Source organism: Camelina sativa, chromosome 15 (genome assembly GCF_000633955.1).
Source record: "Camelina sativa cultivar DH55 chromosome 15, Cs, whole genome shotgun sequence".
NCBI lineage: Eukaryota > Viridiplantae > Streptophyta > Magnoliopsida > Brassicales > Brassicaceae > Camelina > Camelina sativa.
In genome coordinates, this window is record NC_025699.1 from 15,652,168 (window position 1) to 15,666,435 (window position 14,268).

Below are 14,268 nucleotides of genomic sequence, written 5' to 3' on the forward strand. Positions count from 1 at the left end.
CACAACACAATCGTGATTTGTTCATAATTTAACTTTTATTAATCTTTCTTTAAGGTTTTAATCGTGAAACTTTTACTGCACCCTGTATATTGTGATATGTTCTTAAGGTATAAATACACAAGCGTAATTCTTAGCAGGAAAAATAAACAATACACAACGTAACATCTTCTTTCAAAAATCGAATTTAGTCTCCCTTTCAGTTAACTCGTTACTGCTGAGATCACACGACGATGGCCTCAACCTCTGAAACTTAAGTCAACGGTTCTAACGGCGGAGATCCAAACAAGAAACCTGAAGAACTCCACAAGATCGCATGTGCTTAGATCCATGAACTCGCCTTCCATTGATCTATCTCGCTCTGTTACGTTTTGATGATCTGTGGGATGATTTCTTGCAGTTGAAGGTATGTTAATCTTTTGATGTGCATGGACTATATTGATGATTTTTTGTAACCTCAAGTCTTATTCGGCTTTCATGGATTTGCAGGTGAACAAGGATCTTTTATTACATCTACTGCTTTAGCTAGCAGCTTGTTGATATGAGAGTTGAGAGCAAATATGAAGCGAAAGTGGTGCAGAAGCTGTTTTATCTGACACCTTAAAAGAGTAACTCGTGTTCTTCTTATCTTTGTTCAGAGTGTGAATACTCTTACAAAATTAGCCTTGAGTAGTCGAGTAGATTTCTTTAGCTGCGTAGGCTACTCTTGTGTTTAGCTTCTTGTACAAAAATTTCTTACGAAACTTGTTGTAATGCATCTTTACTTGCACTAACATTCTTCTGTAATTTATCACAATAAAATTTCACGAAACCTATTTTGCTACCTACGTACCATATGAGAAAATATGAATATATGGCTTAGAGTCAGTTTTTCCAGAAAAAAAAAAATGTTTAGAGTCTCTAGATTTAGAGATGAAGCAAAACAAAGTGATTTGGTTGACACTTTTGTCTTTGTGGGTAAACTACAACAACAATATCCAGATGAGAAAATATAAAGTCCCTAGCTTAACAGATTTTTACCCTCTTTAATTTCTTTTAACTTATAGTAAACACAAAACCACCATTTATATATATACAAGGCACATGAAGATATATATAGCCGAAGAAAACAGAGGATCTCCTCAGTTGCCGTGGGCTCTAAGGAAGCAAATCACACACGAGAAACCTATACATTCTCTCGATATACTTTTGTATGAAACATACATTTCATGATACTACACAAACATAAAGCACCTATCATTTTATCATTCATTCATTTCGCTGCTTTTAAGTACGGATATTAACACTGTAAGATAGGTCCGTGCAGCTATATTTGGTGTTTGATTATAAACCAAAATGACTTGGTTCTTGATTTGTTGCCGCAAAAGCGATGAATACTCTGCATCCGAACTGGAGAAGAAAGGAAAGAGAATCAGATAGTGTTCCCTGTAAAAGTTAGAACCAAAATCTTGTAAGAGCCTCACTTGAATATCAAAAGAAAACAATTTGATTTCATCTAAGGCAATTATCTCAAGCTTAGTTCCTAGCTTACCCATCTCATCAATAGATTCCATCGGTTTTATTGTTTTTAAGTTCTACAGCCAATGGATTGATGGACTCTCTGAGGTCTTCAGATCCCTGATAGTTTCATGTTCAATGTTAAGCACAAGAAGAATTATACACTCTAGGTTAAGTGTATGATAGTGTAACTTTGGAAAAGGATAATGGCTATTGATATAGTATTTGTTCTTGGATAAGTATTAAAATTCATAGTTTTAATATACAAAAGCTTATCACAATGTCATCCAAAATTTGATTCGCATCCATTAGTTCCACATATCACATTTGGAGGGAAACTGTCGGCTGTTAACACAGTCAACCGGATGACATATACAAAATTAAGTGTCAGATTGCAATCTGATAACATAGAAATGTTATAAACGTATCGGTTTTGTCCACAAGATAGAGCCCTGGATCAACAATAACTAGCTTCAACCTCCTTGACCTACACGAAACCAATACAAAATGCTCAAAAATTCCTTAGTCTGACCCGATGAGAGAGCAATAATCTCAGAATCGTTTCCTTTGATCACAGTAGGTATTAACCCGAGAAGCTCCAAACACGACTTTAATCGGAACCCGGAGCAACTCACGGCGGCGGGATCAAGAACCCAAGGCTTTCCGAGCTGAAAAGCGACCTCGGCGGCTGCTTTCATGGAGGGAAGCCATTCAGGTGAAATCAGGAATCTCGACGACTGAATGGACCATCGCCGGAGACGCGCCGGCGGATAAAAGCGTGTTGGTTACGAGATCCATGGAGACGACGCTCCACTCCTTTATGCTCTGATTTTGATTCCAATCTTCGCTTAACCAGTCCCTCGATCACGATTCAAAATATATACAAGTAAACACGGTTTGGCAAAAACCGGGATTTTATTTTATATCCTGAGATAAACCGGGATCAACCGGATTATATAAACCGATTTATTATGATACGATAATCATTAGCGGTTAAGAGTCAAATCTCACAAAAGCAACTGCAACCACTACGGGTTAGTTCAGTGCAGTGGTTCAAACTACACAATAGCATGGCTATTGGGAGAGTCTTAAGGCACTAAGCCATTATTATACCGTTAAATATTATATATAGACAATAAATAATAAAGACAAGGGAATCAGCTAGCAGAGCTTGGTGTCGAAGTTGAGAGTGATCCCCATGCTGAACAGCTCCTGACACAGAAGCTTAGCTCCATACGGCACATACACCCTAACCACATGGTCTGGGGATTCGCAAACTCTGCAGTAAGGCCCTCTGATCTTCCTTCCACTGCTTGGAGTCCTCTCGATTACGTTCGCATAGGTCTTGCAATTTCTGCAGATGTGCATCTGAGAGGAGTCACTTAGAGTGAAGAGACGCTCATGCAAATTGGCGGAAGCACCATGAGCTATTAGGCAGTCTCGCTCCATTTCTCCAAACTTTATTCCGCCGAACCTCTTCCTATCTGCCACTGGTTGCCGTGTGAGCGGGTGGACTGGTCCGGTGTTCCTGAACTTTACTTTGTCCTCTGACATGTGGACAAGTCGCTGGTAGAACGTTGGGCCCATGAATATCAGAGAACGCATCATCTCACCAGTTCTACCGTTGTATACCCTTTCGTTTCCCCATCTTGAAAAGCCAGCCCTAACCACAAAATATATTTACCATTGGCAATCAATCACGACTCAAGAATCAACAATAATCTAAGAAAGGTTCAATGAGTTTATGCATAATCACAAGGCTCACAGCATCAATCCTCTATAACATCTTCAACCAGGTAATATTATCAATATATAGTTCCTACCCGTAATGATATCATTCATTTGTACTCCCTAGGAAACATGCTTAACGAGCTAAAACCCAAGTGACAGTGTGAAGAATGTACATGTGAAGCTGCTCAGTGATTTCATCGACACTCGGAGTGGAGAAAGGAGTAGCATGACGTGTCAATTTGGTGTATGCAGCAGAGCTACCCTCCTTCTTTTGTACAGGACTAGCGATTCCTTTGGAGAGCGCAGCCTCCAAGAGTTGACCCGGTGTTTGCCTAGAAGGGAAAGCGTGCGGGTTTATCACAATATCAGGAACTATGCCTTGGATCGTGAAAGGAAAATTCTCTTGTTCCTCTAAATAGCCTAGAACACCCTTCTGCCCATGCATACTAGAAAACTTATCTCCAAGGCATGGAGAACGAACCTGCAACCAAAATGGAACATTAGATTCATCATAGGAACACATTCTTTGAAAGACACCTCGATTCAGTATGATCTGAAACTTACCTGTCTCAGAGAAACCGAAGCTAAATTCTTCCCCTCATCATTAGATGACACTACCACTTTTTGCACAATTCCTCTCTCAGTGTGCTTGAGCTTTATACTGTGATCAGCCCCAGACTCGGTGCATCTGCCAATGACAATATCGCCAGTGCTCATGTTAGCACCAATGATAGGAAGCCCGTCATCATCAAGGCTGTCTACTTTGCCGATTTTGCTGTGTGTCTTTCCAAACTGAACAACCTCATCCATCTTCTTCCTCTTCTCCGAGTCTTTGCTATCAACCTCTGATTTGTAGCTTCTAATCTGCTCTGAACGGAACATACCACGTTCCAGTGAAGCCTTGTTCATCACAATGGAATCCTCTTGGTTGTACCCGAGATGAACATTCACAGCAACAATTGCGTTCTGGCCATTAAACAGCACTTCTTTTTTAAGACACTCCGACGCCAATGTCTTGAAAAGTGGCTTCTGGGGATAGAACAGCTGCTGGGACAGTGTATCGCAGCGGGTGTTAGGGTTTGTTGATGAGAAACCAATGGCTTGTTGGCAATGCTTCTGGGACTGGTAGAGAACTCTTCTCCCATGATCGTGGTTTGCAAATGGGACAATTGCACAGCTCACACCCAGCAGGAATGACAAGTCTAATTCGCAATGCGTGTAATTATTTGGTTCCTTCAGAAGCTGTTTGATTCCCCATGCTGTATTACAGTCTTCTTCTTCTTCAATCCCGATCAACTCAAGAATCCCTTGGTCAAGAAGATGCTCAAAAGAATACTGTCTCGGTTTGTCTTGCTTCAACTTGTGGAGATTTTCCACAACCACGAGAGGTCGGAGTAGTCTACCAGCGTCAGTGAAAATTCTCACCTCATTGTCATCTTTATCTTGTTTAATTTCCATCTGCATGAGAAAGTTGTGACACATAAATATATATATAAATGATATACGACATAATAGACACATTTCTGAAAGCAGAAAAATCCAAAGCAGCACAAGACATATCGAAATAACGCTAGACATTTGATGAAACAGAAGATACCTCACGAGGTAATTCACTTCGGCGCCGCCTGCTCTTTAACTCCGCGACAAAGTATTCAGAATCTGAACATAATCCAATCCAGTCTCCATTGAAAAGAACTTTATGTTTGCCACACAATGGTGTGCTGGTATCATCCATCAGCTCTTCCATTCCACAATCAAAGAGCTTTTCCACCACAGGCTCCAAAGTTTGAGTGCTAACAAGTCCAAGAAGAGACATGTTCTTCACAAGACCACAATTTTCACCATCTGGAGTTGATAAAAAGCATACTCTGCCCCAGTGAGACGGATGCCTGTAGGCAACATTACAAACAATGCAGCCATAGTTCAGTTTCCAAATACGAACCAATTGTGTAACCGCTCACATTAAAAAGCAACCAAAATGGATAGATTGACTAAGGGACAAAGAAACAAGAAAGACAAAATCAGAATCTCTTAATATCAGTTTCATCTATACAAAAACACTAATATACACAGATCATAGAAGGGAATCTGCAGAAACAGTATCACCATCATATACGAAATTGAATAAGAACATCACTAAAATAGTCTAACGAACATGTAAATTTGAGTAATTGAAGACCATACAGCTTAGTTAAAATACGTGGGATATAAAAAGGAGGGGAGGTGGAAATTTTCACTTACGGATATCTAGCATCTCCAACCTTGCCGGTATATAGGACTTGCTGTCGCGTTCTCCTCAGATCAATCAGAGTCTGCAATGGATTTGCACGACCCAGATTAGCTACAACACCTGAAACCCTTTCCATCTTCCTGAAAGGATGAGACCATGCTCCAGTGGAGAAGGCTCTAGTAAGCCCATTTGTGATAATGGAAGCATCCAAATAATGCTCAATAGGCTTCAAATCACCATCGCCTGCGAGGTGTTTCTGCATGTTCTTGGTCATGGTTCTTCTAGCATGTGCCAGATGCACCCTTATCTCCCGCTCCAACAGTTCTCCAGCGAGCTCAATTCGCTTGTTCCGGAAACTATCCCTGTTTTCACAGTTTCTTTTCCCCGCATATGCGCTGAGAAGGCACTTCACCATATAGCCCAGGAAACGGGCTTTCTTCTTCAAACCTTGGAGGCCTGGAAACAAATACAGGCGGAGGCAGTCATCCACACTTTCAAGAGGAGGGAACTTGGTGCTTTTAATCTGCTGTTCAACATATGCTAGAGCATTGTTCCCACAGCGAAAAGCTTCACAAATTGCATCAGCTTCATGGATAGAAGCTATGAGACTGTTGGTAATGTTTGCATCATCACCATCGAAAGCAATTAAATCCATGGCTTCTTTGTCTGACGAAACACCCAGCGCAAAGAACATGAGCCAGACTGGAATCTCAGTCGACAAGAAGTACACTGTCAGTACTTTCTCCCTTCTCTTATAGTCTTCTGATTTCAGATTCTCTGCGAGACGCACAATGAATCGATTTCTTTTAGTTTCGGACCTGAAGGAGACTGTCCATGGTGAATTAGAAATCCACAGTCTCTTTGTGCACATCTGTTCCTGAGCTATAAACACCTGCAAAGCATAATATAATCACATTAGGAAGTTGTATAACATCCTGAATATACCTTTTCCAGTATATATTAGGAGAAGGAAAAAAAACTGATGTAACTCACCTTCTCAGCACCCTTTATCACAAAATATCCACCCTGATCAAAGGCACAATCCCCCTTATTGCAGTTTTCCTTTCCTTTCACGCTTGTATTGCAAAGGACAGACTTCACCATGACAGGTATTCTACCAATTAGAATGTCCTGCTTTTTGACATCTAGTATCTTCTTCTCAACATACTCGTCTTGTCCGGTCTTGAATTTGTCACTTTTAACAACACTTTTTGTGAACACCTAGTCAATTCCGTTTATAAAGTGAAGAGACAGTTAGACAATAAACAAAGCCGTAATAAGATGAATAAGATACATGGAGAGCAAAACAGAAACATCATCAAAAGCTTGACAGTACGATTACTTCATCATTCCATCAAATCCAGAAAAGATTACTTCATTTCCAGACAAAGAAGATTGTGGTGGTACCTCAACTTGGACATTTACTTTGATCCTTGCTGAGTAAGTCATGTTCTGAAGCCTGGCATGCCATGGGAGAAACTGAAGCTCCTTTTCATCAGAAAAGAATGTGGGCATCTCGACGGTGACTAGTCCGAATCGAACAGTAGCGTATCTCCAATCATCGGCCTTCTTCTTTGAAATATCAAAAGACGGTTCAACGAGCATCTCACCAAAGGAATCAAACACATTCTGAAGCCCGTGTTTGATGAAGAAGTCGTAGGAGTTGAGCTGATGACTTATAAGTCCATAGTTTTCAAAGAAGGATGTTGCAGCTTTTTTGCAGAAACTCTGGAGAAAACTTTCTCCTAGCTCAGAAAGATTGATCTCCCCAGCAGCCTCGATCTCATCATCAATGTCCATCTCTGGTATATATTTCAACACACACTGTACCAACGCTTTGAAGAAATGATTACTCTGCATAAATTAAAAACATCATTGTGTTATGAGTAGAAAGAAAAAGAAAAACTACGAAATCATCTGCTATACAAGAAACAATGTAGAAACTCAAAATCATAAAGGCTTAATCTGATTTTTCATAGCATAATCCCATTCTAAGCAGAAGAGCAAACACAAAAACAAGACTACAAAAGAATTAAGTACTTATCATAAGTGAAGCTAATCAAGACACAAGTAACAACCACAGAACAATCATGAATAACCCCAAATACAAATGGTAAGTGATAGAACATCGCCCAAACAGAAGAGAAGTACAGAACCACTAAACCACAGAACAAACAAGGTCAGATTAATCGCAGAACAATGATAGACAATTACATACAGAAAAAAAAGCGAGTTAATTCAGAGGTATATGAGAGTAAAAGAGGAAGAATGAAGAGAAAAGTTTGAACCTTTTACATACAAGAATCGTTTTCACAGTGTCATAACTCACAACTCGTACAAGCCATATTCATAACAAACAAAATTAGATTAATCACAGAAGAATCAAAGATAATTACATACCAAAAGAGCTTAATCATTAGAGTTATATGAAAGCTAAGGGGAAGAAGAAAATAAAAAGAGAAAAGTTTGAACCTATTACATGCAACAATCGTTTTCATAGTGTCACAACCCCTATACAAGCCATATAACAACACACATTCATTAAGAACAAACAAAATCAGATTTAATCACAAAAGAATCATTTACATACCAAAAGAGCTATATGAGATGAGAGTAAAAGGGGAACGAACAAAAAAAAAAAATAAGAGAAAGTTTCAAACTTTAACATACAAGAATCGTTTTCATAGTGTTACAACTCACAAGCCATACTCACAAGAAAGAATCAAGCAGATTAGTAAACCAAACCCTGTCGTGCACAGCACAGACACATACGTTAATGCATCTAGAGAAATCAACAGCTATAGTGAAGAAAAAATCAAGAGATTAACACTATCTACAAGCAAAAAAAAGAGAGCTTTGTAAACTAAGAACAAAAAAAATGCAAAACCGAAAAGGCTAAAGCTTTTGAAGAGAAGAAACTAAATCATATATTCTCTGGAAATTCAACGCTTAAAAGCATAATAAGTACCTTAGATTGCTGAAGCTGACACGGTGGAGTAAAACGGCGGTGTCGGAGGAGAGTTGAGTAAACGTCGCCGGAACTGGAAAATCAAAACCCTTGGCTCACTTTTTCAATGGTTTTCTTTCCCAGTCGGACTCGGAGGAGTGAAGAAGAAATTGGGGACTGTCCCTTGTTGAAATAACCATTATGCCCCTCGCTTTTGTGTGCTTTATTTCTTCAAACATGAAGGTTAACTACGTCATTTTGAAAAATAACTTATGCTTGCATATTTGAGACTTTCTTTTATTTATTACTGCAGAAGAAATCCCCACCCGAAATTATCCTATTATAATCTCTGTAATACTAGAGTCGTCCTTGAGCTCAACACTAGAGAAGAGTAACGTTTGTTTCTCGGATCATCGGTCCATACCTACAAAATATGTTCCAACATTTCTTCTATACAACTTTGAAATATTACAAGATGATTGCCAAAATTTATACCGGTTAAGAAGACTCAACCAAGTAAATCAATGAAACAGTCAGTCGTTACATTTCTGACAATACAAACGAAGGTAGAATAACAAAGCTTCGAGATGTTACAACAATGAATCACCTATCTCAAACTCAAAGATTACTATGTAGAAGTCGAACTCTCTACAGACTACAGATACTGAAGCGTACACTACCCCGTTATCTTCTTCGCGTCTAAAACAACTATATACTATCGAAAGCACGTTGAGGAGGATTTATTCGGATATGCATTGGTGCGATCTGAACCAATCGTTTGACAATAACTTAACAATCCGTCTCTCAAGTCTATCAGAACCAGAACCAGGCCTTAGAATGCCCGAGTCACCCCAGACGGAACATGAGCTGCTGTTCTTACCAGAATCTCCCAAACACCAACCACCAGGCACAACTTCACCGTGTTTCCGTCCCAGAAGTTCATGATCGATGCGATCAAGGACAGGGTCATCGGACCTGAATCCACTTGCAAATGCTGATCCGGTTTCAACCATTTCTGTGAACTCTTTAGGATCAAGCCGGTGGTATCTTTCTTTAACAGTCTCGTTAGAAGCTACGTAGAGTAAGTTGTTGTTGATGATGGTCTTTTTGAAGAGACTTGAGTTGCAGAGGATAGTTGGGAAGTAGTTGGAGAGGGAATCAGGTGTGTTGGACAAGTACATGAGTAGAGTCCGAGGGAAGTTGTCAGTGCCCAAGACACAGTGCTCTATAAAATTACGGCTTAACATGGAGAAAGATGGACCTGCCAATAAAGAGACGATTGCATTTAGTATAATCCTCAAAGACATATGACATTTTCTCAGACCATTCTTTTCACCTATGTTAGTTCACTCTACTAGTTATACGTTCCCTAGAACATACTAAAGAAGTTCCCTTAGCAACAACGTTTTACATGTCATCCAAAATTTGATTCGCATCCATAAGTTCCACAGATCACATTTGGAGGGGAACTATACAAACAACAAACTTGTCGCAAGGAGAACCATTCCAGGTGATTCCTAGACTTTGGCTTCCCTTTCCTGACTACCTGCTTAAGGCCTTAAGCAGCTAACAACACGTTCTGTAGTCTATTTCCTTCGAAGCAAGTTTATAGCAATAGATTTTTAGCATCTTCTATCACGTATTTTACCTACAGAATAATTATAAAAACGAATTATTTCCTCCTACAGAACAGCATGATTAGGGAAAAAGTATCCAGAACATTATGCTTGCATGACACACACAATATGCTAAGAACAAACAAGATGATTGGTCCACAGAGAAGTGCAAAAAACAGAAGATAGAGAATAGACAACAAGTAATGCCAGCTTGGGGAAAAATAAAGATACCTGAGAATAACTTGAAAGCCTTAGGCAATTCCCGTTTCTGTGAAGCGAAAAACATATCGGTTTTCTCCACAAGATAGAGTCCTGGATCAACAATAACTGGCTTCAACCTCCTTGACGTACAGGAAACCAATACAAAATGCTCAAAAATTCCCAACCTACGTTGAACCAAAAAGCGTCTATGGAATCAAATTAAGCCCACAAGACAAAAGGGTTTCTAAATGAAATCACAAATCTTACTCTTTCCAGCCAATGTAACTAGTGTGGTTCACAAAGTTCAAGTCCTTAGGAAAATGTGACATAATGTGAAGAAGCTCTACACAAAATCAAATTCACTACTACGCATCGAAGTCTGAAGATAGAATCTTTTAGTTTTAATTTAAGTAATTACAGTATGTAGCTTGCTTAATTGTAACGACGATGTTATTGTCAAAGAGAGAGATTCGTGTGATTAGAGATTATTACTAAATTAGGATATAATTAGATTCTATTACATCATATATATACACTGAATAAAATGATCTATTACACATTTTACACGGAACAAACTTTTGTAAATTGGTACTATTCAAGTTTCTGAGCGGCTTCTTCGCCCATGTAATTGTAAAGTCAAAATTTACAAATTACAAATATGAGAAGAGCTATTTTCACTGAAGCATCATAAAATTCCTATTGCCTGAAATAGTCAACATTCAAATTCTGTAAATATATATCTAAAAAAAAAAAAATTAGGATTCATGGAATCAAGAACGGGTACATGAAAACGTATTCTTAAAAAACAAATTGAAAATGTATACAATATATACATTTTACATATATATATATATATACGCAAAATTTAAGCTCATATTAATTAAATTTTAGAATAAACTTTTTTCGAATAAAGATTTTGAGTCCTAGTATGAGAACAAGCAAAACCATCCTAGAAATTACGTGTAAGTATATTATACCGCAAAAAAAGGCTTTACAATTCAATAAGCAATTAAGCATGGTCAGAGTCTCAGAGAGATGGAGATAGAAGTGACGAAGTTTAGTGTATACAGTATGTGGTTTTGTTTTGCATTTTTGAAACTTGGAGAGCTAATTTCTAAGAATTGGATATAATGAGGGTCTTTTTATAAAATGAAAAAAACTCTAATAGTTTCGTATCTTTAAGCAAAAAGAGATCAAATCTTTTTCAGTGTCGTCGTCTTCGCAAAGCCATTTCAAAAAAAAAACCCTTCACTACTCTCTGTAGTTTTCCCGAGAAAATAATTAATAATGAATTCGAACATTCCCTCACAGTCGAAACATCAGAACCATGTTAATATACAACAATCTTTCTCCAATCTCCAATCCCAATGCTCCAATTTACTCCACAACGTTTCGCAAAACCTTAACCCAAATATCTTCTCTGCTCTCAATTCGTTCCGAGATCAAGCTAAGCAAGCTCTAGATTCCGGACTCTCTCGCTTCAATCCCGTTTCTCGCTCTGGTAACACACCCCTCTGGGCGAGAATTTCTGAGGGCGACGGCGGCGGTGGTGGTGGGGCGAGGACTCAGGTGACGGCTCCGGTTCGCGGAAGTAGCGGGAAAGGGTTATCAGCTGATGCTATTGAGGAGAGATTAGCGGGAGTTCCTGTTTACGCGTTGAGCAATTCGAATGAGGAGTTTGTTTTGGTTTCGGGTACTTCTACTGGGAAGTCTCTGGGTTTGTTGTTCTGTAAAGAGGAAGATGCGGAGACGCTTCTTAGACAGATGAAGAGTATGGATCCTAGTATGAGGAAAGAAGGTTCTAAAGTTGTTACTCTTGCTCTTAGCAAGGTTGTATTAATGATTCAATTAACTCATTTGGATTCTATAACCATTTACTTTGGTCTCTGATCTTCACTGGTGTGTGGTGTTGTTGCAGGTGTTCCAGTTAAAAGTTAATGGTGTGGCATTTAGGTTGATTCCTGAGTCTACTCAAGTGAAAAATGCTCTCAAGGTTAGTTGGATTTTTCCCTAGTCTTTGGATTGACTGTCTATGTCATCATTCATCAGTGAGGAGCATTTTTAATTACTATAGTTAAGTCAGTTAGCTAGAGAGGTAACTGATTAGAAAGAAGTTGAGGCAGAAGGAGAGGGGATTCTGGATTAGTCTAGCATTTGTTTGGGGTTTAGGAGAGCTTTGGATGCTTTAGAATTCATCTTAGGGTTCTATCATTGGTGCTTTGATTTGGTTTCTTCTCAGTTGTCTTCTGTACGTTGATTTAGAGAGTGCGTAATAAACAGAGTTTTGTTTTCTCTTTATTATCGGACTCTTCCTCTATATCACATTTCTGATATTATCTGACATAGCGTATATGGGTAAATGTAAACCCTAATCCTAGACCATGGAGATGCAAGAGTCAGGACTTCAGGTGGCTCTTTGGATTTGTCTCATCATGGCATTAGGAGTACACTAGGGTTTCTCTGCAGCATATAGGTCTTATGGATGTAATCCTTCCTAGATGTACCATTGTTTTTCTGAAAACAGACTGTAGCATTTGGTTAGACACAGTGAAAGTAAATTATATGTGTATACAGGAAAGGAAAACAGCTGGTATCGACGATGATGACTTCCATGGTGTTCCGGTTTTCCAGGTAATGTGCAAAAAGGAACCAATGCTTTTAGTGGTTGTGAACTTTGGACTAGCTTTTTCGTTTTTACTCTATCTAGTTGTCTATAATTTAGTTTCTGAGACTATTTTTCCGGCTGCATATCATCCGTGGAAATCGAAAAAATTTGAGATGATTGCTTCCTTTCAATGTTTGAGACATGTTTTTCTCTTCTAAAAATCTGACTTTGTGTTGTCTCTCAGTCAAAGAGCTTGATTTTACGAAGTGAAAACATGAGTTATCGCCCTGTTTTCTTCAGAAAGGTTAGTTAAAATTACAACTTATAAGACCCAGTTCACCTTTGTCCATACACTGGTTATATGGTCCGCAAGATTGAATCTTGGTTGAGTTTTGACAGGAGGATTTGGAAAAATCCCTAGTACGAGCGTCCAGCCAACAGAACCGACTCAACCCTGCTCTGAAACCAGGCGATATTCAGGTTTTCTTGTTATTTAACTTGAATCTCATATATCTTGTCAGTCCATAATTTTCTCATCTCATATTAAAAAATGCATGAATTTGTATTCCAAAGGTTGCAGTATTCGAAGATATTGTCAAGGATATGAAGGTAAAAAAAATCATAGAGAAAACACCACAGACGTTCAGTAGTAATGTATTTGACTTTAAGAATGATGGGTTTTGCTGAATCTGTTTCCCGGGGTTTTGTATCGAAATTGCAGGAAAACACAAGTTCAAGCTGGGACGACATTGTGTTTATACCGCCTGGTTTTGAGGTTTCAACAGAACAAACCCAGGAGTAGGGGAAATCCTTGGAGCCTCAACCCGAACCCAATCCTTCTCCATTTTCGCATTCCTATCTCATCATTCAACAACTTGATGAAGACAGAGAGTTAAGAGATAGGGTTAATGATGTTCCCTCCATTAGCATTCTTCTCAAATTGTTGCTTCTTCTATGTCGTCCTATGATTTTTAGCCTCCTTGTAAGTTTTTTTTTTTTAATTACATATTTCGCTTTGAATTCAGTCTTATAGTACTAGAACAAAGTAAGAGTAGCAGCTGGTACTATTATTTACTGTCATGTTTTTTCTAAGACGAAATTGTTATTATAAAGTGTTGTTGGATTGTGGTTTTTAATGCGTTTCAACTAACATATGATATTAGTGGATTTTGACATCCAATGCGCATATGCATGGGTTTTCTAATGTATTTGAAAGTCATTACATGGTTTTTCTAATGCATTTGAAAGTAATTACTTAATGTATGACACAAATCAAAATCCCAAATCCAATTTAACTGTTTTACAAAATGGAAATCATCAAACGGTTAATAGGAGATTCTAGAAATCAATTATATTAAACGAGAAGTGAAAACGTTCCACATTCAATCTCAGCAAAATTTTACCATTATACCATTAATGAAATTGCCTTTCACGTTGAAATATT

The 14,268-nt window shown here is 38.5% G+C and overlaps 3 protein-coding genes across 4 annotated transcripts; 1 reads left to right on the top strand and 2 right to left on the bottom strand.

The window, feature by feature from the left end:
• Positions 2,500–8,549, bottom strand: LOC104746883 (DNA-directed RNA polymerase D subunit 2b-like). Of its 2 annotated transcripts, XM_010468424.2 has the most exons (8): positions 8,424–8,549; positions 6,863–7,309; positions 6,449–6,676; positions 5,467–6,347; positions 4,823–5,114; positions 3,790–4,683; positions 3,399–3,706; positions 2,500–3,157 (listed from the first exon to the last, which is right to left on the bottom strand). In XM_010468424.2, the coding sequence occupies exons 2-8, from the start codon at positions 7,253–7,255 to the stop codon at positions 2,656–2,658; spliced, it is 3,498 nt and encodes a 1,165-aa protein (XP_010466726.1). In that variant the 5' UTR covers positions 7,256–7,309; positions 8,424–8,549; the 3' UTR covers positions 2,500–2,655. The 2 variants fall into 2 exon arrangements, with proteins under 2 accessions (XP_010466726.1, XP_010466727.1); XM_010468425.2 differs by lacking the exons at positions 6,863–7,309; positions 8,424–8,549 and adding an exon at positions 6,798–6,859.
• LOC104748502 (beta-glucuronosyltransferase GlcAT14A-like) lies at positions 9,138–10,548 on the bottom strand. Its single transcript, XM_019236738.1, has 3 exons — positions 10,487–10,548; positions 10,250–10,359; positions 9,138–9,663 (listed from the first exon to the last, which is right to left on the bottom strand). The coding sequence occupies exons 1-3, from the start codon at positions 10,546–10,548 to the stop codon at positions 9,143–9,145; spliced, it is 693 nt and encodes a 230-aa protein (XP_019092283.1). The 3' UTR covers positions 9,138–9,142.
• LOC104746884 (protein TIC 22-like, chloroplastic) lies at positions 11,435–13,955 on the top strand. The gene is made up of 7 exons (XM_010468426.2): positions 11,435–12,049; positions 12,138–12,212; positions 12,794–12,850; positions 13,069–13,128; positions 13,224–13,304; positions 13,398–13,433; positions 13,546–13,955. Exons 1-7 carry the CDS (start codon positions 11,507–11,509, stop codon positions 13,624–13,626), a joined length of 933 nt encoding a protein of 310 aa, XP_010466728.1. The 5' UTR covers positions 11,435–11,506; the 3' UTR covers positions 13,627–13,955.